The 23,628-nt window shown below is 41.9% G+C and overlaps 1 protein-coding gene across 1 annotated transcript in view; it reads right to left on the bottom strand.

Moving 5' to 3' along the window:
* cntln (centlein, centrosomal protein) overlaps window positions 1-23,628 on the bottom strand; it is an 80,757-nt gene that overhangs the window by 17,578 nt on the left and 39,551 nt on the right. The window contains exons 13-23 of the mRNA XM_065964106.1: window positions 22,186-22,286; window positions 19,393-19,490; window positions 17,943-18,472; window positions 14,591-14,660; window positions 12,545-12,626; window positions 11,920-12,188; window positions 8,043-8,264; window positions 6,582-6,679; window positions 3,566-3,692; window positions 3,222-3,359; window positions 2,294-2,479 (exon numbers count right to left, since the gene is read on the bottom strand). Coding sequence (XP_065820178.1) covers window positions 2,294-2,479; window positions 3,222-3,359; window positions 3,566-3,692; window positions 6,582-6,679; window positions 8,043-8,264; window positions 11,920-12,188; window positions 12,545-12,626; window positions 14,591-14,660; window positions 17,943-18,472; window positions 19,393-19,490; window positions 22,186-22,286 — 1,921 coding nt within the window. The remainder of the gene's footprint in view (window positions 1-2,293; window positions 2,480-3,221; window positions 3,360-3,565; window positions 3,693-6,581; window positions 6,680-8,042; window positions 8,265-11,919; window positions 12,189-12,544; window positions 12,627-14,590; window positions 14,661-17,942; window positions 18,473-19,392; window positions 19,491-22,185; window positions 22,287-23,628) is intronic.

Below are 23,628 nucleotides of genomic sequence, written 5' to 3' on the forward strand. Positions count from 1 at the left end.
ATGAACTGTATTCTTATGCATGTGAGCTTTCACAAGTAATGCGGCTTCTATTTTTAGTATACATGTATATTACATTCATGTGTGTCTTCTTTACTACATGAATGCATATGTATGAAAAATTGCAGGCCATCATTTTTATAATATTTAAAGTGTGGAAAAGAAATAAAAAAAAAATCTCAATTTTAAAAAAAATCTCAATTTTTCCACAATTTACAAGGTGAGTTTTGCATGAACAAGAATCCTCTTGGAATAATTACTGGATTCGGGGACAAAAGAACTGGACATTTTCCACAAAACACTGTCCATAATGTGCCACTTGATACTTGATTTATGTGCGTGTAAATACACTGCAGCCTCTATCTATCCCTGCCAAGCCTTTTTGCTCCTTTGATAGGCAGGTGTCAGCTGAGCAGAGGTGATAGACGGTCTTTATCAGCCTCTGCCAGATACACACATAGACTGACACAGACACACAAACACACCTCAAGGTGATGGATTAGGTCTTAACAATGACAATGGTGCCCACTCCAGTTGGGCACACAGTATATTTACAATGGTTGCCTGATTCTCCCTATCCATAAAAAACAAAAAGTGCATTGCCTCTGTGCAATGTCCGCTCAGCCCTTACTGACATTGTTTACTCTCAGACATACATCGCTTTGGAAAAAAGTGTTTGCTAAATGAATTGTAGAATTGTAGAACTTCTTGGCACATAAACAAATTGTTACAATTCCATCTATGTTTTGATGAGTAAGAAGTTCCTAGATGTGGTCGCAGCAGGTTAGCTAGGTAGTGCTGTAATTCTTTCCCTTAGCTACATCGCTAACCGCTCCTGGGGGATCTTGAGGCTTGTCCAGATCAGATGGGGTGAGTAACTCCTTCAGTGTGTTCTACGTCTGTTCTTCCTCCCAGTTGGACGTTTCCAGAGAACATCCACAGGGAGGAATCAAGCCCGACATCCTGATGAGATGCTTGAAGCCTCTCAGCTGGTTCCTTTCAATGCTAAGGAGCAATGGTTTTATTCTAGGCTCCTTGAGGATAGCCTCCTGATAATCAAAAGAGCAACTCTTTTGATCGCTGCCTTTACCTCCTGGGGCTGAATGTCCATCGACAGGTAAATTAAGAGCCTTGCCTTGAAGTTTCCTCTGCAGCACAACCGTCCAGATTAATGATGGCATTACTGGCGACACCATACCAGTTGTTTGACCTTGGATGGCTTCAGATCAATAGACTGTCACCAATCAAAAGTGTCTGTTAATAAACAGACTGAACCCCAATTTCTCCTGTAGATTAATTTAGGGCCCTGCATGGTTGAATGAAGAAAGGACATACTTTTTAACAACCCTTTTTTATGCAGTTTGACAGTGTTTCAGAACCACTAGATATTTTTACCATAACAAACTCCAATTCTTTCCACAGGTGAGGTTTTGTTTCCAAATCCACAGAATTGCCATCTCTCTGGTATCTTGGTACCTATATGCTGTCGATGAGTTCTTGGGTTGACTCCATGACAGAAAGAGATTATCTTCAAGCTGTAGATCTGAGCATCTATCTCCATAATCCAGGTTTTGAGGATCAAGGGCTTCATGTCCCCAAACTCACTTGTTATGTTCAGATGTGTGATTAGAGTAGGCCTTACCCGTATTTTGACACAAACTAACTTCTTCGCCCTTTACAGGTCTGTGTAACAGCTTACTCCATCATCTCATGTAACATCATGTAATGAGCACTATACAGCTTTGCTCTGTTATATTTCTGTGTGTCCAAGACATTCAGTTGTCTATCTATCTTTGAACAACTGTGTTTTTGGTACACTTATGCACTTATTTCATCTCAGACTGCAACATAGTTTTCAGTATGTCAGAGCACAAGCTCCGACAGCAAAACACCAATCATGTTCCCATCTATAATTGTACGCCATATTAGTGTTGAAGTTCGTTAGGAGATTTTTGGTGTAAAGGATCAAGTGATGGTCAAAGAGCTTCCGCATTATGACATGAAACAAGTCATGGTGGCTTTTTAGTAAATCCACAACCAGCTGAGCAACTCCAAAAAAGAGGGTCACTTAAAGTGCTGATCTTATTTTACAGCCCTGCCATACAGGATTTAGTTGTTCATTTACTGGGGCCAATTTGCAGAAGCCTCTACCTTCAACTTGCTGCACCAGAAACCTACACCTAACCCTGCAGGTGATACACCCAAACAATATCACTGCAAGGAGGTGAGTGGGATAATTTAACAAGACAAACTGTGGACCCATGGCCTTTGATTTCTTGCCCCTTTAGTACAGTACCTTGATAAAAGAATGAAGCTGCTCCAAATGGGAGTAGGTCTGGCTGAGCTGTCTCTGAAGCCTGGCCAAAGCATTGGAGCTCTGCTGGGTCAACCCCTCCATTTGCTCCGTAGCGGTCTGTTCCAGTGCAACCAATGCCTGCTCACTTGCTCCCAAACGAGCCTGCAAGACATGCATTCGCTGCTCCTGTAAAGAAACACAGCAGTCTGAGTTGGTAAGCTGTAAGCAATCTTGTTTTGTTTTAGAAAGTAGAGTGTCTGCTTCGGCCTGTGAGGCATTTGTGGCATTTGTAGTAAAAGTACATTTTGAAATGTTCTAGATCTTAGTGGTATTGTCTTTTTTACAGCGAGAATGACATAGTTTTGGATATATGAATGATGGTATGGGCTGCAAGCAACAAATAGCCCGCACTGATTATTCAGGGTCTTTACATTCTTCGATGTCATTGGAATGATTCTTAAGTTGCCTTATCGCAAAAAAAATATTTTGTAACATAAACAGCCTACAAAAACGATCTACACTTTTCTCCCTTTAGCTTTAAAATGTTTGCAATTTTAAAATTGTTTAACATCTCGGATTCATAAAGTGTTTTTCTGTTCAGTGATTTAAATGTTTTATTTTTTTTGCAGATGACACTACAGAAATTGAAATAAAGGATGAAATTTGTTTTAAATCCACTACTAACAAAAAGACGACTCTGAAATTACAGTTAAAATGGAATAAAGACTCATATCCTCTAAGTTGTGATCAGATACATAGGTGCCATATACCATGGCAGAGCACAGGGAAAGAGAAGTTTATCTCACAAGTCTGTAGCAGCAATTTGTGTATTATTTAATTGTCTGAATTTGCAAAAGGGTTTCCAAGAAGTGCATATAAGCTGTCTTATTCTCATAATGATACAATCACAACCGGGGCTGTTTCCTACCTTTTTCTCTAGGTCCTCCTTCAGTTTTGAACAGGAGGCCTCATACTGGCCCTTCTCTGTGGTTGCAACATTCAGTCTCCTTTTCAGGGATTCAATGAGAGCTTTCCTGTTGGTGGCCTCTTCTAATAAAGTCTTCACCTGTAGAGATGTAGAGGGCGGGCAAAAATGAATTAAAAAAAACCTGAAAAGGATAGGATTGGGACCTTGTAGTTGTGCTGTAATAAAGAAATACTCCCCTTATATTTTCATTGAAAATGTCCTTCAAATCAGTAAAGTAAGATTTCAGTCTACAACTGCAAAGGTAAGTTTATTCTTTGACCCTTGCTCTGATGCACTGAGTGTACCTTCTTCTCAAGCTCCTCCACCTGCCCTCGGTAACTTTTCTCCATCTCCTGCAGAACCTTTAGTCTCGTCTTCAAGTCCTCCACCAGCTGCCTCTTCATGTTCACATCTCTCTCTGTGTGGCTCGTCCTGGAAGCACGCATCAAGGCGCACACACAAAAACAAACATCGTATGTCGGAGCATACTTTTTCATTTTACCAGTAAAATATTCTCGTTGAGATGCAAGATCTATTTTTCAAGCGAGACAAATAATGAACAAATATTACTTCAATCAACAAATCAGAAGAGAGGCTTCAATAGGCATTCATTCTTCAGACATTCACATGCACACTTTAATGCGAGGCACACTCTGGCAAACAGCATATTCATGGGAAACAAATATAGACATAGAGAAACCGACACATACACAGACACACGCAAAGCTGGCAGGCACTGTGTCCCCATGCAGTGCATCAGGCATGACAGCTCATTATGACAACTAAATACACTGGCATGCTGTTCGGTTAAGTGGAGGGGGGTGCAATAAGGATGCATACGTAATTCTAACTGGCATATATTAGAACGAGTGCTCTGGCGGGGAATGCCGCAGTAAGTGTGACTGGGGAGTCCTCTATGACTAACGGCATTTTGAATCAGCAGTGACACTACTTTAGAGACTGTAATCAATATTTAAATGTTTGTTATTTCCCACGCAGCATTACACCCGTCACATATTGAAACCACATCAGCAAGGGGGACTTGGCTTGTGAATGACTGATTATCAATGAAACATGCTTTATAAAATGTTGTTTGTTTACATGCTGTACTGCGCTGATGATATTTTCCCTAAAGAGAGGCAAGGTCTCTGTGTTGCAAGAAATTCATGTCTCAACTGTTGCAAACATACACCCTGTGTCACTTCCTATTTTGATAACCTGCTGTATTGACATGTTTAACATTCCAGCATTCTGCACAGCCGTATTACAGAGAGGCCTTGTTTTAAATGGGCTCAGTATGTTAGTATGTTTTATTCTGTTTTCATAAAAGGCAAATATGAGTTGTTCATGGTTGTCTATACCGCAGGGATTTAGAACAAATAGAATAAAGATCATAAGGATGGAGTTAATTAAAATGGTTTTTGCCGTTTTTTTATTTCAAACATGCACTGGATCTCTGAGCTCCCACACGCCTCATCGGCTGTGTGTTTTAAATAAACACATGACGCAACGCCAGAGCAAATGCTTTCGTGTAAGTAAATGTCCCTGCCTCCCTAGGTGGATGGATGCCTGAGGGCAGACTGGCTAAATAAATGTGAGCTTGTCCTATTGGAGTGACATTAAATTAAATGAGAGAGGAGTCTAGCCTGGGGTCTATGGGGAAAAGTAGCGCTGCCTGGTTACCCCATGGATTTGGCCATTAATGAGAAAACCCATATTGAACCTTTCAGATGGCTGTCTGGTGTTGACTTAAAGACGGAGAGCAGCAATAAGAGCCCCAGCAGCTCCCTCTGCCCCAATGCTAATGGCAATTAGATCGACAACATTTATTTTAGATGTTCTCTTCTTCTGCACCCCAAAAAGAATAGAGGATAAAAAAGAATGAGGGATATATGGAGCTTCTGCCGGAGCGTGTGATCTCTATTTATGAGTGTTAGTGGAGAGAGAGAGAGAGAGAGAGAGAGAGAGAAAGAGAGCCTGGAACTATATCCCAATCACTCACACGTTTGCTCCCTTTGTTCTACGCTTGTTGGCAATATTGTTCTTCAAACATGCGTGTATTATAATGATAACAGTCAGAGGTGTGAAGTGTGTGTGTCTAAAAGAGAGTTAGAGCGAACATTTCTGTGTATGTTGTTAAGAATGAAGTGAGGGTGGACGTTTCATGTGGCTGATAGACAACAGGGCTAAAGATGAAAGAAGCAGCTTCATAAATAAGGCAGGGCCATGGTGCCGGATATTGACTGAGGACATGCCGGTGTACTTTGAAATTCATTTCTTTTTTTCCCCCTTCTCTTCTTTAAGGCGAAGCAGCCTTGCTCCCTGTGTGTATGCCGAGATGTATATTTCAGAGACGTCTAGACATGTCTTTCATTCTGAGAAGGGGTCCCTCTATGGAAGGAAATGGAGAGGAATGATAGAAGAGATGGCGAGTAACATGCTCGTGTGAGTGAGTGAGCGAGTGTGTGACAAGAGGCTAAGGCTGTCGTGGAAACTCAGCAGAGGGATGTTCGCTCTGTCTGCCTGTGATCCGCGGTGCTTTGGTCACACACAAACACATACACACTGTGATTGTACACATGCCCCGGATGCATTATTGAGAATGGCAGGCAGAGGACACGGAATACAATACAAAGAGAGAGAGAAAGGAAGGAAAGCAAAGTTCTTATTTGTACCTTTCCCTCAGTTCAAAGATGAGATCCTAATGTAGAATGATGATATACTCCTTTCATAACACAGTTTAAATCTCTCCCTGAGCAATTTATTTACAGCCATACATTCTGACTCTGTAATACAGAAAAAGCTACAGTAGGTGAACCTTGTAACTCATTAGGGCTTGTGGCCCACAGGCCAGAGTGATGCTGTGTGGGTTTTAGTGTCATGGGCCAAAATGGTTCCTCCTGAGGCACACAATCAATCAATACACCGCTTTGATCACCACCCCACATCAGCTTCCCACATAAGCAACAGCCCTATACATGACACACAAGACACCCACATGCACACATGTGCGCACACACTAATTCCTTCAGTTGCTTTTTATTCAATCGCTCATGAGAACGTGCATAATTTCACAGATGATTCACGCATAGGAGAGGCATGCCTGAGCAGAGTGCAGCAGACTGAGTGCTGCCACATGGTGGAATCAAACACTGCAGATGAGAGCAGCAGAAAGTGCAAACATGCAGATAGAGAGACAGGGAGAAGGACAGACACAGAATGAAAGAGGGATGTTAAACTTAATATGGAAATATAAGAGCTGCACTGGTAAATGAGAAACATAAAGAGACACTAATGAAGAAAAGAGGGTGTGAGACTAACTTGTCCTGTAGCTGGCGGAGCTTGTCCTCCTTCTCCAGGAGTTGGCCTCGCAGGGCTTTGTTAGCCGCCACCTGCCTTGTGACCTCCACACTTGCACTCTGGGGGGAGGGCAGAGGGTGCGAGTGTGTTAGTTTATGTGTTTGAGTGTGTGTGATGGGGGTGGGGAAGGTTTTCATGACACGCCTGATGACAGGTCAGGCACAGCATGCCACCTCATTATAGTTACAGCAGGAGGGTGGAAGGTGCTAAAAGAGGTTAAGAGGAAAGCAGTCATTTTCAAAGTGGAGGAGATAAGGAGAGCAATTAGGAAGAATAACAATTTCCAGACCTATACTAATGAATACATTAAACAAGGCGTGTGTGTTAAAAAAAAAAAGTTATATTAAAAAGCATGAACAAAAATCCAGCTCCAAACAATCTTTGAATATAAATTAATTCAAACATGTTGTTTTTCTCTCTTTTTTTCCTTGTGTTAATGACATTAAGACATATGGTCCATGGTGATAGGTTGGCATCAGATCAAAAAACTGATGGTTATTTAAACGTGCATGTTCACTTTGGTTTAAAGGGCCCCGTGTCCCTTGTGGGAACCGTACCACTACACGCTTTTGACAACTCGCTAACTCAGTGCCTGCACCCCCACAGTGCATCCCCTGCCTCTCCCCTTTTGCTGTCACCTGACATGACTTCCTCATCTGTGTGTAACGACAGCAGCAATCTGCCGGGTGACACTGATGAGCTGACTGTAGAGAGGAGGCTGATAATACTGTGGTACCACTCAAACCTCATTCCCTATGATGTAGGGCACGTCTCTACTGCTATCCCACATTTCTCATCTTTCTGACAGGTACTCTGTAATAAGATCAAATGATAAGAAATGCTAATTCATGTCGAAATCACATGCAATTTCAGGTGATGCTGAGTGTAAATTGAAATGCTCAAGAGTTGTTGATTTTTTTTCGCTACATGAGTTGAAAGTAAAACCTTGACACGAGTTTTTTTTTCCCACCAGAATTTCTTAAGTCCTCAAGGACTGCCTGCTGTTTAATCCACTGAGATGTTCAAGTGACTCAGAAATATGGGTTTGATAGGAATAAGAAAAACAGGGGAAAAAAATGTAAACTAAAAAAATGATATATTCTTGTGTATTCTTACACAAAAAGACTGTTTAATGCAGCATATGTAGCCAAAAGCCACTGAAATGTGTTTAATGTGTTTGCTTGCCTGTATGTTCAAAAACTTTTCTTGAGCAAAAAGGTAAAAACATACTATCAAAATGTTCAATGTTTTTTTATGGTATGATTAACTTCAGCTTCATTGTGCACAAAATTGGAAATGAACATGATGCGTAACACCATCATCCTATTAAGAAGCTTAATCTAATAAGGCATGCACAATAAGACAAAGCATGAGGGCAATTCATTAACCCTCGAGCGCTACACAGCACTCATAACCACTAACCTTTAGTTTGGTTTGAAGCTGTTTCACTTCCGCCCCAAGCGCCTGGGAGGCTGTATCAGCTGTGGTGGGCATGGACCTGCCCTGGCAGGAGCACTCCGTGTTTACTGGGGGTGCTGGTGCTGGTGCAGATTGCTGGGGGAATTGGATTTTCCTCCACTGCTCCAGCTCCATCTCCAGAACCTTTTTCTGCTGCTCCATCCCAGCCAAGTCAGAGGTCAGCTTCTGCAGATTGACAGACAGACAAAATTGGTGGGCCAGGGTTCTGCAGACGATACTACAACTAACGTTTTGCCCCTTTGTTGTACAACGGGGTAATCCTTTATTTTTGTGATAGGTCAAGCATAGGCATGATAAGCTGCTACATAAGTCATTGCTAACTTTAAGAAGTTTGATTCAGACCAAAGCCTACATTTTTAGGCTTTACACTACAAAAATGTATTAATGTTGGAAAGAAAAATTATCTGATTTGTCAAGTTCTTCATTTTAAATGTACATTACGTAAAAGGGGTAAACACACACACTGTATACATATGTATACATTGCCACAGGAGGTGTGCAGGCTCTGCTTAAATATCTCTCAGCTGTGATAAATCTCCTTTTCTATGCTAATTAGGACACAGATTATGCCGTTGCCCGGTCAATAGGGCCTAATTCTCCCTGTGATTGGCATGCATAATAAAGCCATCCTGCAGAAACAGAGAGCACTGTGGGACAGAGGGAATTGAGCATTTGGTGAGTGGTTGAGTTCAGCGTGATGAACAATAATAGAACTAGTTTATAATGTACAATGTACAGTTTATTAATGATTCTAAGCACAAGCGTGTGAGGTGATACACCTCAAAAAGCTCTTTGATGGATTATGAAGAAAATATGTCGCTGAAACACGTCTCTGTATGTTTTGTTTAATTCTGCCACAATTAGCTGATCTAATATCATTTGAAACATGCTTAATGGCTCAAATAGGAGATGTGAAACATAAGGATGTATGCTGCACACATGGGGTAAATGCTGGAACACACACAGAGACACACACACACACAAACACACACACCCAAGTGAAACCGCAGATTCCCAGGGGTTTGCTCTCTGCTCTGCATACATGGAGGTTATTGATATCTGGTTGCTGGCTGACACCTTTTAATAGAATCCCTCTTGTTTTAGGTTTCCTCTGCTCTGTTGAAGGCGTGCATGCCATTTCCCCAGAGACGTCGGGAAAAAGAGAAAAGAGAGAGAGAGAGAGAGAGAGGAGTGGGGAATGAAAAATGGGGCTATGGCTGTAGTGGCAGTGCTGCACGAATTAAGAGTGGCATTGATGACACTTCCTGTAAGACAGGCTTTGATTTCACAGGCCATTTTCAGCCCTGGTGAGAAATGACACTGACATGGACTGATGTACCGGGGGTCCATTAGGCTGTAAAACAGGACACCTCACTCTCTGTATTCTCACTGATGCTGTTCCAAGTGATACCCAATCATTAGCAGGATAAATATGGAATCTGAGGCTGCAGAATTAGAAATTAGAATTAGAAAATGATTTTCATCACATACGAATGCATGCAGATACACATGCAAAAATAAATGTGCATGTGACATCATAAATCGACCCAGGGAAATAAAAGCCAATTTTTATTCTATGCAAGTAATTTTATCAAATTTAAATAATGTCTGGAGCTCCTTCAGTTCAGTGATGTCTGCTGTAGCCCTAATTCTGTGATAATCCCGACTCTTTGCATGTGTAAGGAGGGTAGGACACTGCACATTAAAAGAGATAAGCTCAGTAAACTCAGGAGGCGATGTCACAGTAAACCGCAAAGTGATGTAAACGGGGAGGTAATGACTGAGTGAGGGAGATAATCTCAGCAACGTATGATCCTGTATTTGGCTCATAGCCCTGACAAGAACATTTCTTCAAGAGCTACATTCAGTAGAATTAGGAAAGTATATTTCACCTGTCACCTGAGTTTTTTAAGCTTCTTATGTCACCTTAAAGGATAATTCTGGTGTATTACATGCCCTCTTATAACGTGTTTCTTGTACTTGGTCATGGTGCTTTTAATGTCTTGTGTAATGCATGTTGAATCGCTGTGTTTCTGAAATGTGCTCTGTAAATAAACTCGCCTTGCATTACAACTTGAGTCTTCTTTTTCTGCCCGATGCCATTATTTTCATCAGCAATGATAACATTTTGATCTAGGAATGATTTCCATACAAGGCATCAGAATTTACATTGTGGGCATACTCACTTTGGGTTAATCCTGGCTGAAAAGTGGTCTAAAGCTGATCTGACTAAACTCTATTATTATCTGGTTCCATATTATATTATTTGCCAAACTATATATGTTTACAATGGTAGTCATTTAAAATATTGCAATACCGCAGATTGTCAAAATACAAAACCTTAGTTGTAATAAATACAAATTCTCTTTGGAGATAAATATATTCGTACACTTTTGGCAGGCTAAGGGAAAACATAAGAATCCACAAGGTTGTGAACTCTAAACCTAAGAGCTAGTGTTTCAGCCTGTTTTAATAAAATATCCGTGGTGACTGTGTGATCAAAAGTGTCACTGTACTGTTGAACATGTGTTCTCCTTGTGCTGGCACACTGTAAGTTTCAGATAAGATGTAAGTTCTGAAATATTTTTAATTAGCTACTATAAAAAAGAATACACAGACAAAAAGCAACTTAAAAGTAAAGAGTAAGGAAGTTGTAATTTTTTGCTGGAATGAGGTGTGGAAGGAGGCAACAAGGGAAGGACAGAGTGTGCAAGGGATCCAGAGACACAGCAACACAAACAAGTCTCTGTAAAACTGCCATGCTACTTCTCACATGATGGCCCCTGTGGAGGCTGTCCTAAGCCAATTACCAGCCGAGAGTTTTAGTTGGAGAGTTGGCCAGGACTAGCTGGAACAAGCCCAAAGTCCATCACCTTTTGCCCTTTGCAGAGAGGGCAACAAGACCTGGCTCTGGCCAGTCAGCCGACTTCAACTTTCTCTGGTGGAGTGGCATTAATACTGCAGGAGGAGAGAGGAAACAAATAGGAAGACAACAATTCCCCCCCTGTCCACTACGTGTGTATGTGTGTGAGAGCACATCAGTGCCTTTACTGCTGTGTCTAAGTCTAAGGTCTCGTTGGGCCTCAGCAATCAGCTGCCTGGGTCGGAGCACAAGGGCCACTTCCTTAGTGGCAACAAGAAAAGGGCTGTATTCAGACACGTGTGCACAGAACATTCTCTATCAGTACAAAAAGTACAAACCCATGTTAACTAATCAGGCGTTCAGCTGGGTCCTCACTGACTGCAACTGTGTCTAAAGTCACCCAAAGATTTCCTGCCTGTGAGATTGGATCTTTCTTTGGTTAGTCTATGTATGTTGACGTGCACAAGGAGGCTCTGACAGGAAAGACACTGTTAAGGGCAAAAGTGCTAGGTGTTTTATTTATAGTCTATACCAAGTGTAAGAGTCTCCTACCTGCAGGCAGGTACTAAATTACTAAATGAGTGTGTGGCAGTCACAGTCAGCTTGCGTGTGTCTGTGCACATACATGCACATATTTGGAAAAACTGATAGTGACACAGATTGTTGGGGAGAACTTGCTTGTTGAAACATTCAGTTGGACGAGACAACAGCAGAGTCAGAGAGAAAAGGAGAGGGTGTGCGCCTCTCCTCTTCTTTGTGATGCTGACCTCCACAGACCTGTCAGCCACACTTATTAAACATGATAAGGGCAAAGGACCTGCCTCTGCTGCACTCTCACCCCCCCCCAGGAAATAAAAAAAGAAACACAAAAAGAAAGACAAAAAAAATTCTTCCAAACATTAACAACTTGCTTTCCTTTCTTTTACTCATCTCCCTTGTTTTTTCCCCCAAAGTTACCTGTGTGAGCTGCTTGCTGCTGCACAGTTTCTCCGTGAGGGAGTTGAGCTGCACCGTGATCTTCTCGTTGGCAATTCGCAGCTCTCTGGCTGAACGCACAGCATCCTTCCTGGCACTTTGCAGTATGTCAATGTGACGCTGCAGGGACTCTATACGCTGCTGCAGAAAAGAGGAGGAGCAGCGCTGGGTCTTCATTAGCATCCTCTTCCTCCTCCACCTCATCTTCTCTCCTCCCGTCCCTCGGTCCCAGGGCTCATGCTGTTCATCGTCTAACAGGAGGAAGTACACACAGGCACCTCAGAGTTGACAAGTGCACGGAACAAATCCCCTGTTTAGACGCTATACTGCTGGGAGTTAACAGGTGTATGTGAAAGTGCCTGTGTGTATGCTCGAGTGAAAACTGTGATATATTTAACAACTTGAATTATTAACATTTTCCATTTATAACCGATTCAGGAGTGGCAAGTTCTGAAACAAACAAACAAGACGGAAGCTTGTTAACTTCTTATAAACTTGTATCTGATTCACAGTATGTTCATACATTGAATGTTATTGCAGCCGAAAGTAATATTTGATTCAATTTTTGTAGTTCTGCACGGGTGTAATAGTGTAAAACTTATGATACCTTGAGCCAGAACATCGGGTTGTTTCCTGTAAGATCCCGCTGCTGGTGCGTCTGTGTTTGACATCAGTGAACACCTGTAGGACTGAAAGAAAGGACAATTTGGAGACAGAGATGAAAAGCAGCTGTTAAATGTAACACAAGCGGTTGACATGTTGCACAGCTCATAATGACACCATGATCACAGGGTTTACTCAGCTTAACCCGACAAGACAAATCACTGTGCGCTTTAATAATTCACCTGAGCGTGTTCATCCGACTTCTACCCGAACACCTCTCGGCATGGATATTAATTCTGACATATGCTTGCAAATGCCTTGATTCACTCCTACAGTATGACATGTGTGTACAGTCATTTGCACTCATAAATGTGCGTGTGTGTGTGACAGCTCCCAACTGCGCCCTCGTTTGTAGCGACATCAAAGAAGCCCCCCATCCCTCCTTCTTCTCTGCCTGTTTCCTTTGTATATGGGGTCAGGTAGGATTTGATCAGTGCCAGGTTTGATCACACTGTGTCTTGCAGGGAGGAGAGGGGAGATGAACCCTTTGGTTCGTGACAAAGCACATCGTGAGGGGCCAGGGCTGTCATGGCGATGAGCCCGGGAGGAGCTGATGGGCACATTTAGCGGATCTGGAGCGGGGAAACAAAAGGGGATCTGAGAGTATGGGTCCTGACAGCTCCCTGGCTACATGTACAACAACAAGCCTCTCTTCCTCTCCACCTTCTTAAAAAAAACGAGAGAGGGGAAGAGAGGAAGACAGAATATCTTTAAAGGTCCCCCTGTACTTCTCCTCATCTCTCTTTTTGACGGACATATCTCTCTGGGGTTTGGAGCTGCCATGTCCTGCTGTGAAGTGGTTTGATGTGGACAAGAGCAGAGGTCCAGGCCTATTGATTTCATGGTGTGGAGAGAGGAGGGAGAAGAAAAGGCACCGACAAGCACACATGGGAAAGTTTTTGATACCAAGAACCAGTTTTAAGATGTATTTTATGGCATGTTCCAAATCATGCAAGAACAGCTGTTAGTCAACATATTTTGACACATTTCTTTTCAGACCTATGTGAAATCCAAGCAATGTAGAAGTTTGATTCTTTATTCTTTCAAACTTTATGTTAAAAAAGGGGGCAGTTCACAGTGACTCAAACAAGACTACTTTAGAAATGCAGAGGTTTAAAAAGTCAAATGGAACTGAATTTGAATGATTTTAAACAGTCTGCATCATACTGTAGACACTGCAGTCCCCAGTTCCTTATCTACAAATCTAACAATCATTATGGACCAATATATCTGTAGACATTAAGGACATTGTACCACATTAGTCATGAAAGTGTAGTCTGAATTGAAACCAGGGAAATTTAAACCCAATTCTGTGTTACATCAGAATTTTAATTTATTGCCAAATACATTTTCACATACTGTACAAGGAATATGACTTGGTGTTTTGGTGCAAAACACTTAACAAAAGAAATAAATCAAAAATAGCAAGAACTTAAGCTTAGTATTAAACAACAGCCAAACTGAGTGAAATGACCTACCCTTTTAAAATGTTTCCCCAATAGACAATTCTTTATATTAAAGACGAAGATTGACCTTTTTTGGCAGATAAGACTTTTAATTGTTCATTCAAATGTGTTGAAAGTTTATTGTCTGCCTACCCACTGGAGAAAGGACTTTTAAAACACTCCTAGACGTCTCAGTTGACGAGTCAAAAGTAATATCCACCTGACTTCAAACATATCACTCTTTTACCGTTCCTTTTAGCTGTTTTTATTTTATTATTTAGTTTTGATCCGTAACAAGTTCCTTTTTCCGTGGTTAAGTTAATGCCGTAACCTTTGATCTACCACAATGTACTTACTGTATTTCAAAATAAAAGCAGGGTTGAATTCAAACAGCATTTTCACAAGCAGACTATTCTGATTAATTTACTGAAAATGTTACCTTGAGGAAGTAGTATGCGAATAAAGACACTACCCCATAATTACATCAGACTTGAAGTTTAAACATTCTTAAACCAGAAATGATTAAAGGATGAGATGATACTAACCTTTCTCATGGAGTGTTTGGAGTGTGAGGGCTCACTGTTCAGACTGTCAGAGTACTCGTCACCGCTGTCACTGCAGAGAAAAGGAGGAAGTGGTTAGATGAATCAGACACCCTGGTTCTGAAAGAACCAGCACTGTTGGACAAAAATCCAATTTACCTTTTATGGTTGATTTAGTTGACATCAAGAAAAAACATGTGCATTTCACTACACCCCCGCTTCCAACGGAAAATCAATGTCCCATCCAATTTCTGAGCAGGAAGTGTAAATGTGGGTATAAATTAAGTGAAAAGCTGCAGTGTCTGTTGCTGATGGTGAATGCATCAACATGTATGAGAGCAGCTGTGGCCTTCATTAGCCCTCTGTGTGACAGACGTGTGTGAGAGGCACGGCTGAGCGGATCCAAGCAAAGTTGCATCTGATGGACACACGGTAAGGGCTTCCTGGGACACACACAAACACACATGCTCACACACGCTCACACACACAGGTTTATTGACAGTGACCTTTGACGTGAAGGTGGAAGCCAGTGACATTTACGCTGGCGGGTTTATTAAGGTGGGGCTTGTGAGAGATGCAGCAGAGGTAAAGACCAAAGAGAAAGGATCTAACTGGAACATGACAGGGTTGGGGGCTAGTCAGGGTTAAACCCCGGTCCGGGCAGGAGCACAGGGACTCACTGAGGATCACTAATCACCACCACTAAGACCAGGGTTACAAGAATAAGATAAAAAAAACAAACTGCTTTACACTGGTGAGATAGCTAAAGAGGTCCGAGTACAATTGTGAAGAGTGGCTAGATGTGCAGGGTGACTCGCGATACGATACAATATGACATATGTGTCCCACGATATTGATCATCTTATGATACAGGGATGCTGCAATTTTGAATATATAGCAAGACAATAATATAATGATGCATCATGATTAGGGCTGGGAATCTTTGGCCGTCTCACGTTTGATTCTTGGGGTCACGATTCGATACAGAATCGATTTTCGATTCAGATGATTCTGGATTCAAAGTCTATTCATGAATTAGTACATACTTCAGGATCTACTCCAGTCATCCGTGAGACTGGCTGAATTTCTTGTTGCTCATATTTGGCATTCTACTGAGTTAAAGAGCTAGCCTTAGCACCTAGTAGGGAGTGACTGATTAGCCAAAAAAATTTCGACACTCGATTTTTGGAAGTTATTATCGATTTTAAATCTTAGAAGTGAAGAATCTCGATTTTTAAATAAATCGATTTGTTTAACCACCTCTAATCACGATATCTGATTAACTGAAGATAATAAAATGAAGGATTGATGTATTTAGGTTAATTGCAGATCTAAGGTATTTATTTACTAAAACTCTGTCAGTCAAAATACACTGACTTCAGAGAAAAAAATAAGGAATGATAAAGAACATCTAAAGAAAAAAAAATACTTCATGTCTCCTTAATCAGCTGAAAGCCTTATTGAGATCGTAATCTTTGTAGCCCTGTGTACACAGGCCATAGTACTCACTGGGGTATAGGGTCGCTGGGTTTTAAGTCCGACCTGTGATTCCTTACCTCTCCAAATTTACAACTCCATCCGTATCCACTGTCCTTTCTAATAAAGCCCTTCCCCACCCTCCACCCCACACACACAAAAAAATAGTGACTTTACCATGCCAGCTACATTAACAGTACCACACAAATCATAAAAACACTCAGCATTTCCATCTATCAGAATAGGCTGATCAGATTCAGAATGATATTTTACCCAAGCTGTCTTCCTCTTATTCTGTCTTGCTCCTCAACAAAACTGCTGATCTGCTCAAAGTGGTCAGCTGCCTCCAGCAGCAGCTCAAAACTTGAGAGAGGGAGCCAGAGGCAGCCTTACAAAGAAGTGGAAAAAATAAAGAATTGTCAGTATCCTTAACAAGTCTGACATCTTTATTTTGCACTATTTAGGCCAAACTTCCTTAGGCAGAAATACTGTATTTCTGGAAGCACCAGCCAGACATTTCGCTGAAGAAGACCGCTGCTAGAAAAAAGACGCAGGAGGCTTTACAGTAACAAATCAGTTGACAGGTGCTTAAATAAGACAACATCTCAGTTTAGACCCCTTCTTCACAAATCCACTTAGATCCTCCTCTCAGGTAAAGGGTATATTAGACTGCTCCTTATTAGCCACATGGAGAGGCATTAGGAAAGCAGGGCATAGCTGCACCCAGTCCCTGTTAAATGGCCTCATGTGGATAGAGATGGGGCGGATTACAGGCTGATGAATTAGTCGGTGAAGAGATGGCTGGTTAGTAGGACTGAGCAGACAGAGAGGGGCGTACGGGGAGAGAAAGTGAAGGGAAATAAATATCAGCACTAGCTCTGAGTGTTTGAAATCAAATCATTCCAACCATCACTCAATAAATGTTGGCTCAGTGGCTTTTTGCATAAAACATACATGAAATAATTACTGTCGATGGTTCTTAATTTAGAGGGTGTTAAACAGCTTGTAGACATCTGGTACTGAGCCGAGTAGGGTCATTCAAAATTTATCCAACTAAATTAAGGCGATGAGAAGAGAGGAGAGGGAGAGGAGAGGGAGAGGAGAGGAGAGGGAGAGGAGAGGAGAGGAGAGGAGAGGAGAGGAGAGGAGAGGAGAGGAGAGGGAGAGGATGTGTGTTTTTTCGTGTGTTGTGATGGAGTTCCAGTATGGTTGGAGGAAATAAGAGTAACGCACACACATTTGTGAATTGATAGGCCACTTGATAAACAACATGACTCTTCACAGGGTTGGGTTAGCTTCTATGCCTGAACGGCAGAGTGTGTACGGGTGGAGTAGGTAGGTGGGTAAGGGGCGCTTGGTACTTGCAGGGGGATCCTTAGCGCTGTCAAGGGGGGGTTAGTGAATATGCAAAGGACCAGTAAATTAAATCAAACTGCCAAACTGTCAATTTCAGGGTAGCGTGACTAGTGCATGAAAATGGCATCACTGGAAGGTATCAAGGCTTCGGCGGCCCCCTTATCCCTGGGCTTTTCTGGCATCCGTTCAACTTTGTGCAGAGAGGTGGCTAATTTTGCATGCAAATTTCAGTCAATAAGCTCCAAGCAAGGCGTCCCAGGATATTTCAAAGGATCTGACAGTACTTTCCCCCTCCTCTCTATCATTCTTGCTCGCATTCTTCTTTTGGCTCCTGAATACCAACGAGACAGACGATGAAATTCAATCACCCATTTGCTTACGCTTTGCATATGCACGTTGTCCCCTCGATGCTGCAGGGCCCCCCCACGATTTGGAAAGCCCACTCTCTCAACTCAAACTACACAGAAATAATGAGGTGGGTGGTTGTGAGAATTAGAACCTTCATGTGTGTGTGTATCATTACCTATCGATGCTCATGTCCTCCCACTCGTCCTTAGTGGGACTGGGGCTGCGGCCTTGCCGTCTGATGGCTTGATTGGGGCTGACTGTACGGTGGCTGCGCTGCTGGAGTGGACCTCTGGGTCTTGTTGTTTTGAATTTGACCTTGTTGCTAATGTTGCTGACGCTCCCACCTGCCCGTGTAGGTCCTGCTGCACGGTTCCTATAGAAATCCCTGGCTGCTCTGAGGATCCCTAACTCCTGTCTCAGCTTCAGCAACTGATGATGAAGCTTGGTAGCCTCTTTGTGAGAGGCAGTGAGCCGGGCTTCTAGGGCCATGAACTCGCTGCGATGCCGCTCTCCCTGAGCAAGAGCCTGGGCCTGGGCTGCCTCTTCACGGACAGCTTCCTGGGTTCGCACATGGTCCAGTGAGGCTTTGAGTCTGCGGCAGTCGTGAGCCAAGTCTTCCTTAGCCTCAAGTAGCTGCTCTTTCTCTTCCCTCAGTCTCTCTGTTTCTTCCTTCAGAGACATCATCCTTTGCTCCAGCTGTTCAATCTGAAGAAATCAGAGATAAGGGGAATCAGAGATTCAACACATTTGAATCGGTCTTAAAATAATTCTTTAACTTTTGAACATGCTCCTTAAACAAAGCTAGTGAAAGCAACATTATGCCATGCTGTTTTTGTTCTATAGTGTGTTCTGGAGTGTGAACATTTCTATGAGGAGTTCCAGTTCTTAATTTGACCCGTTTGTGTTAACAGACACAGACGTTAACCCTCTCTAGACATCTCTTAAAAGTTTTTGTGTCGCTATGTAAATGCTGTGTATGTCTGAGCCAACCAGGGAAGCAGTACCACCCCAAACCAGCCCGGCAGGGCTATGAACATTTGACGGGCACCCTCTTACCCTGATCACCCCTAACTAGGCAGTAACCAGGAGCACTTAGTCTGTTTTTTAGATCTTTGGTTGAGACTGTTTAAGAGAACAGTGGATGCCTGCTGGGTTCTTGCCTCCAGGCAATCGTTTCCTTTTATTTGGCTCTCACTCTGCCCGCTGGTGAATCCTGGTACCCTTCAAACAAAATTAGACAGCTATCCCCACTCTTGATGATTCACTGCTCTGACGGCACAAACACATGCAAATGTTGTTGTTTTTTAAACACACAAACATATGTCTTAACAAAAGCTCCAAAATACCATTAATGTTAAATGTTCTACTTTTTCTGGGTTAACTTAGTACAGTAATTTTTCTACACTCCAATGCTACAGTAACTATTTTTGGTGTGTACTTGCAGAATAACTGTGACGTAGTGACACTTAACTTGGAAATGACTACATGACCAAGTCTCCACAGATTCAGAACACTTTTTCATAATTCTTCATATTTTCTGAGAGGTATTGTGCTCCAATACGACTCCGTCGGATTTCTTTTATTGGCAGTGACAAAGAACACTTAGTGATGGCATAGTGCTGTACCTTTTTAAATGACTGTTCCAATCGCTCTGAAGAAACAGAAAGCTTTTTCGGAGTGCTGCTTTTGACCTGGCGCTCCTCCACCACTTTGCAAAGCAATTCTGCAAAAGGGAACAAAGCTCATTATTGTGACATGATGTGTCAAACTCAGGCGGCAATCAATGAAATGATAATGAAGAGGGTACATTAAATCAATTAGCATTACTAAGGTCTAATTTACTTCTTGAGGTCCAGTTTTTTTTTTTTTTTTGTCAATCAAACTATAAAGAACACAGAATCACTTCTACTGTTTCCAAAGAGACTTGAATTTTTTTAACAGCTAAAAAAAAAATCAGGTCCGGTTTCTTACATTTTCATCAAATAGCCTTTTTTCCAACCGATTATCAGAAAGGTGTTTTATTTAGTAGTCCACATGGAAATAGGAAAACAGTGTTCAAAAGCACACACTGATACAGGTTATGCGCAACCTCTCTCTGGGGATCTTAAACAAACGAAGAGAAGTGCTTAAATCCCTTGTGAATAGACAGCCCCAGGCTGCACTGCTTTGTAGTCCACTGTGTTTCCCCAACGGACATCTAATCTCTACAGACTAACATGCTGCTTTATTCTGAGAACTTCAATAGTGGCCTTGGTAAACATATGATTTAGGCTTTATGATAACAACAGAATGCATGCAGTCATGGTCAAAATGCTTGGGGATTTGATGCCCTCATATTCATGTCTGCATACACAATCCAACAAGCCTCAGTGTCACTGTTTGACACACAGCAAAACACTGCAGAAGTTACAATATCTCCTCTGCTGAAGAACAGGCAAAGGGCAACAAAAAACAATCTACAACTTTCTGCCTCTCACTCTCCCCCCTGTTAAACATTCATGGCAGGACGACCAAAATAATTTTTACAATGAGACTGAAAAACATTAAATATTCAGGACCTTGACTTTACAGGTCAGTTGATCTGTTGGAGACTTAGTTGGGAAAAAAAAAAAAGGGGCCGTAATAGGAGAGAGAGAGAGTTATGTTGTGAGGAGCTGCTGCTGCCTTGCTTTGCATTTGAGGCTTTGCCCAGGGAAGTTTGTTACTTTGAATTAGCCTGCTCTTTTGTCTTCCCAGCATGTCACATTCAATCAGACAGAGCACCAAATAGGACAGGAGGGCTGCCGGGTTCGCTGGATACATAACCAGGTTGGGAGACAATTAACTGGCTCCAGTGCTGGTGGCTTGGGAGTTGGCACCTCAGCACTACCTTGATAGGAAGACGTGGTGGCTCCCTAGTCACCCACTGTTGGAGGAGGTCCTGGCACTGCAGCATATATTAACGTCCCTCCCACGTCTCCTCATGGGCTGCAGCACAAAGGCCTTGTTCCTTTCATCTGCTGCCTTTCGTTAGTGTGATCGTGGCGTGAGCGCTCTAGCCCTCCATCCCTTTGATCGGGTCACAGAAGTTCTCCAGGAGCAAACTGTGTAGCCATTCCCCTTATATTCTTTTAGTATCACATACTCCTTCTAAGTAGTATTAAGGACTCTTTTTTTTTTTTATCAGACTCTAAACATGTTTGTTTGAGTCTAGATGTTAACGTATCATATGCAGCCAGAATCATTTAAAAAGATGTCTTACACATGTGACATTATTGACTCAAAGGGGTATACGTAAGGTCTTGCTAAAGAACTTAATTTAGTCTGACACTTAAAAACCTGAAATTGAATTAAAATTGAAAATGCCTCCATAATACTTTGGGAAAGATAATATCCATTAATGTCCTTCTTATACTGTGCAATATATAAACTATCATCCTGTACACACAAACACAGGGCATTTTTATACAGAGAGAATGATACTGATAGATTATTGATAAACAAGAACATCCGTGCTGGACAACACTGAGTAGAGCCGATCTCTACAGTTAGCAAGTTGTTCAACTTTGTGTAAGATTATGAAATTCAAGTACTGCTCACCTCGTAATCCAAGAAATATCTACTTTGTAGGAAATGATGTGTTCATGGTGACAGTAAACACAGGACACAGACAGATTGTCAGGGTCTTGTGTAACATTTATATTTAATCATTATTTGTCTCTCAAAATACTGACAACTGAGTATGTCCTTCAAAGGAGATTCTTTCCTTGTGTTCCTGACTAGACTGCCAATAAGAAAGGATCCACCATTTTAATTAGTGGCATCCTTTCAATCACGCACTTGCATCTGTGAAAAGACACCATCATTGGTTGTGAAGAAAATTAAAGTGATGCAGGACAGATTTGTTATTGAACTGGTTAATTAAGGCCAGCGCTTGCTGTGGTCAACGCCTAATAAAAGGCTGCAGATTGGATTAAAAGGGTTGTGCATTTTAACATTGGGAATGATAAATGCAGACAGGATGAGCACTGCTTGATCTCCCAATCAATTTGCAAGGAGTTGATCAAGTCTTAATTGAGTTGTCTTATTAGTTCTGCTCACTCAATACACATGGCCTAGAGGTAGGAGGATCACTTGAAGGTGCTGTCATGTTGAACATGTGTACTTTCCCACCACATAATACTTACAGTGTTTTCTCTCTTTTGCTCTTTGAACTTAATGTCTGTGCTGACTTTTTGTAGCTGACAAAAAAGAGCCACACAGTTAATTCACTGGAAGAAAAACTAGATTTCATGTCAGAGACCAAATGAAGGGAAGAAAAACGAAATGAAAACAATATAAACGGGACAACAATAACAAAAAAGTGATTTCTAAGGATCATTTTCAGTTGGTTATTCTGAAGCCCCAACCCCACAAAAAAATAGATACAAAATGATGACCTTGGTGTTCCTCAGCAAGACACAGGTGGAGCTCCTTCACCGTGGCTCGATCCATAGCAGCCTGGACTTTTAGCATGTCCAGCTCCTCCTCCAGGCCAGCTCTGCAGACACACACATAATCAACTCTGACTCATACAGATCTTCAGTAAAATCTATGGATGATGTTTTCTTATGAAATATTCTCAAAGTATCTATCTTAAACAGTTTTTCACTTATGCACCGACATTTCTCCTCCAAACAGAAAAGACGACTTGATAGTGAAATCCGCTAATTAAATTGCTTTTTGATTCATCTGGAAATCAAAGTGACAAGCAACATGAAACGCCAAGGTAGGAGAGTACAGTGTGCTTCTGTGTGTGGGTAACAGACAAACAGACTGGAAAGGGTGCACAATTACCTCTCTGCAATTAGCTTGATTCCTGCTAAAGGCTAATTATGTGGAGCCATGCTCGAGACTTTGCACTTTCAAGTTATTATTAGGACCCCAACTGAAGTCTACCGAGGATACGCACAAGCCCACTGAGACAACCACACCTGAAACACACACCTAATTTCCCTCCCCTCTGCTCCACAGAGTCGGAGAGAAACACTGGAAACAAGCTCCTGCTACTGTAGTGGCATTCTTCCCTGGGTTAACCTCATTACAACAGTAGGTCTTCTTTTTTTCTGACTGACTTCTTAAGGCATGCAGTGAGTGCAGTATGAGTGATACACTGTTGAATTTTAGGAGTAACAGGTCACTTAGGGCTGTAGTGAATATGATACGAAAAATGGCAATTAACTCAAACTAAACACTTGTTTTAACCAATCTAATTTTGCAAGATCAACTGAGAGATTTGTCTTTCGCACGTTTGCCAAGAAAATGATTTGGGGCAAAGTTATTGCCATAGCACAGGGAAGGAAACTAATTAACTTTTTGAACCGCACAGTCCAATAGAGGCCTGGTCTAATGGCTGACCACAGCTTAAATAAGTACACAAATGACTCTCCCTGAGGGGGGTGAGGAAGCAGATGGATATGTGTCGCTCCTCTATAGATTTTCCTCCATAAATGAACCTGCGTCGATGAGGCACCAGCACTGCCTTATGTGTCCAGGCCGTTAATGGGACAAATGAGCTGCAATGTGCAGTATGTGGAAGGAGCCTGCTCAGTCTCATGTTTCTCTTTTATGCCTTTTCGGATGCTGATGGTATTGACGCTGCACCAAAGTTCATATGCAAAACACTCAATTTTGTTGAAGGATAAGCATATTTTCTAGGATACCGAAGAGATTAGATTGCAGATGGAGCTCAGTGGCCAGGGGTCTCAAGTTTCACATCATAATATTCTGGAGATGGCATTCTTTTTCAGTCATACTCTTAGCCGTTTGTACAGCAGTCTACAATAGATCAAGAATTAGAAGAACTGGTATAGGGATGTGGCTATAAAAATTATTTTAAAAGT

The sequence above is a fragment of the Labrus bergylta genome, chromosome 1, assembly GCF_963930695.1.
Source record: "Labrus bergylta chromosome 1, fLabBer1.1, whole genome shotgun sequence".
NCBI lineage: Eukaryota > Metazoa > Chordata > Actinopteri > Labriformes > Labridae > Labrus > Labrus bergylta.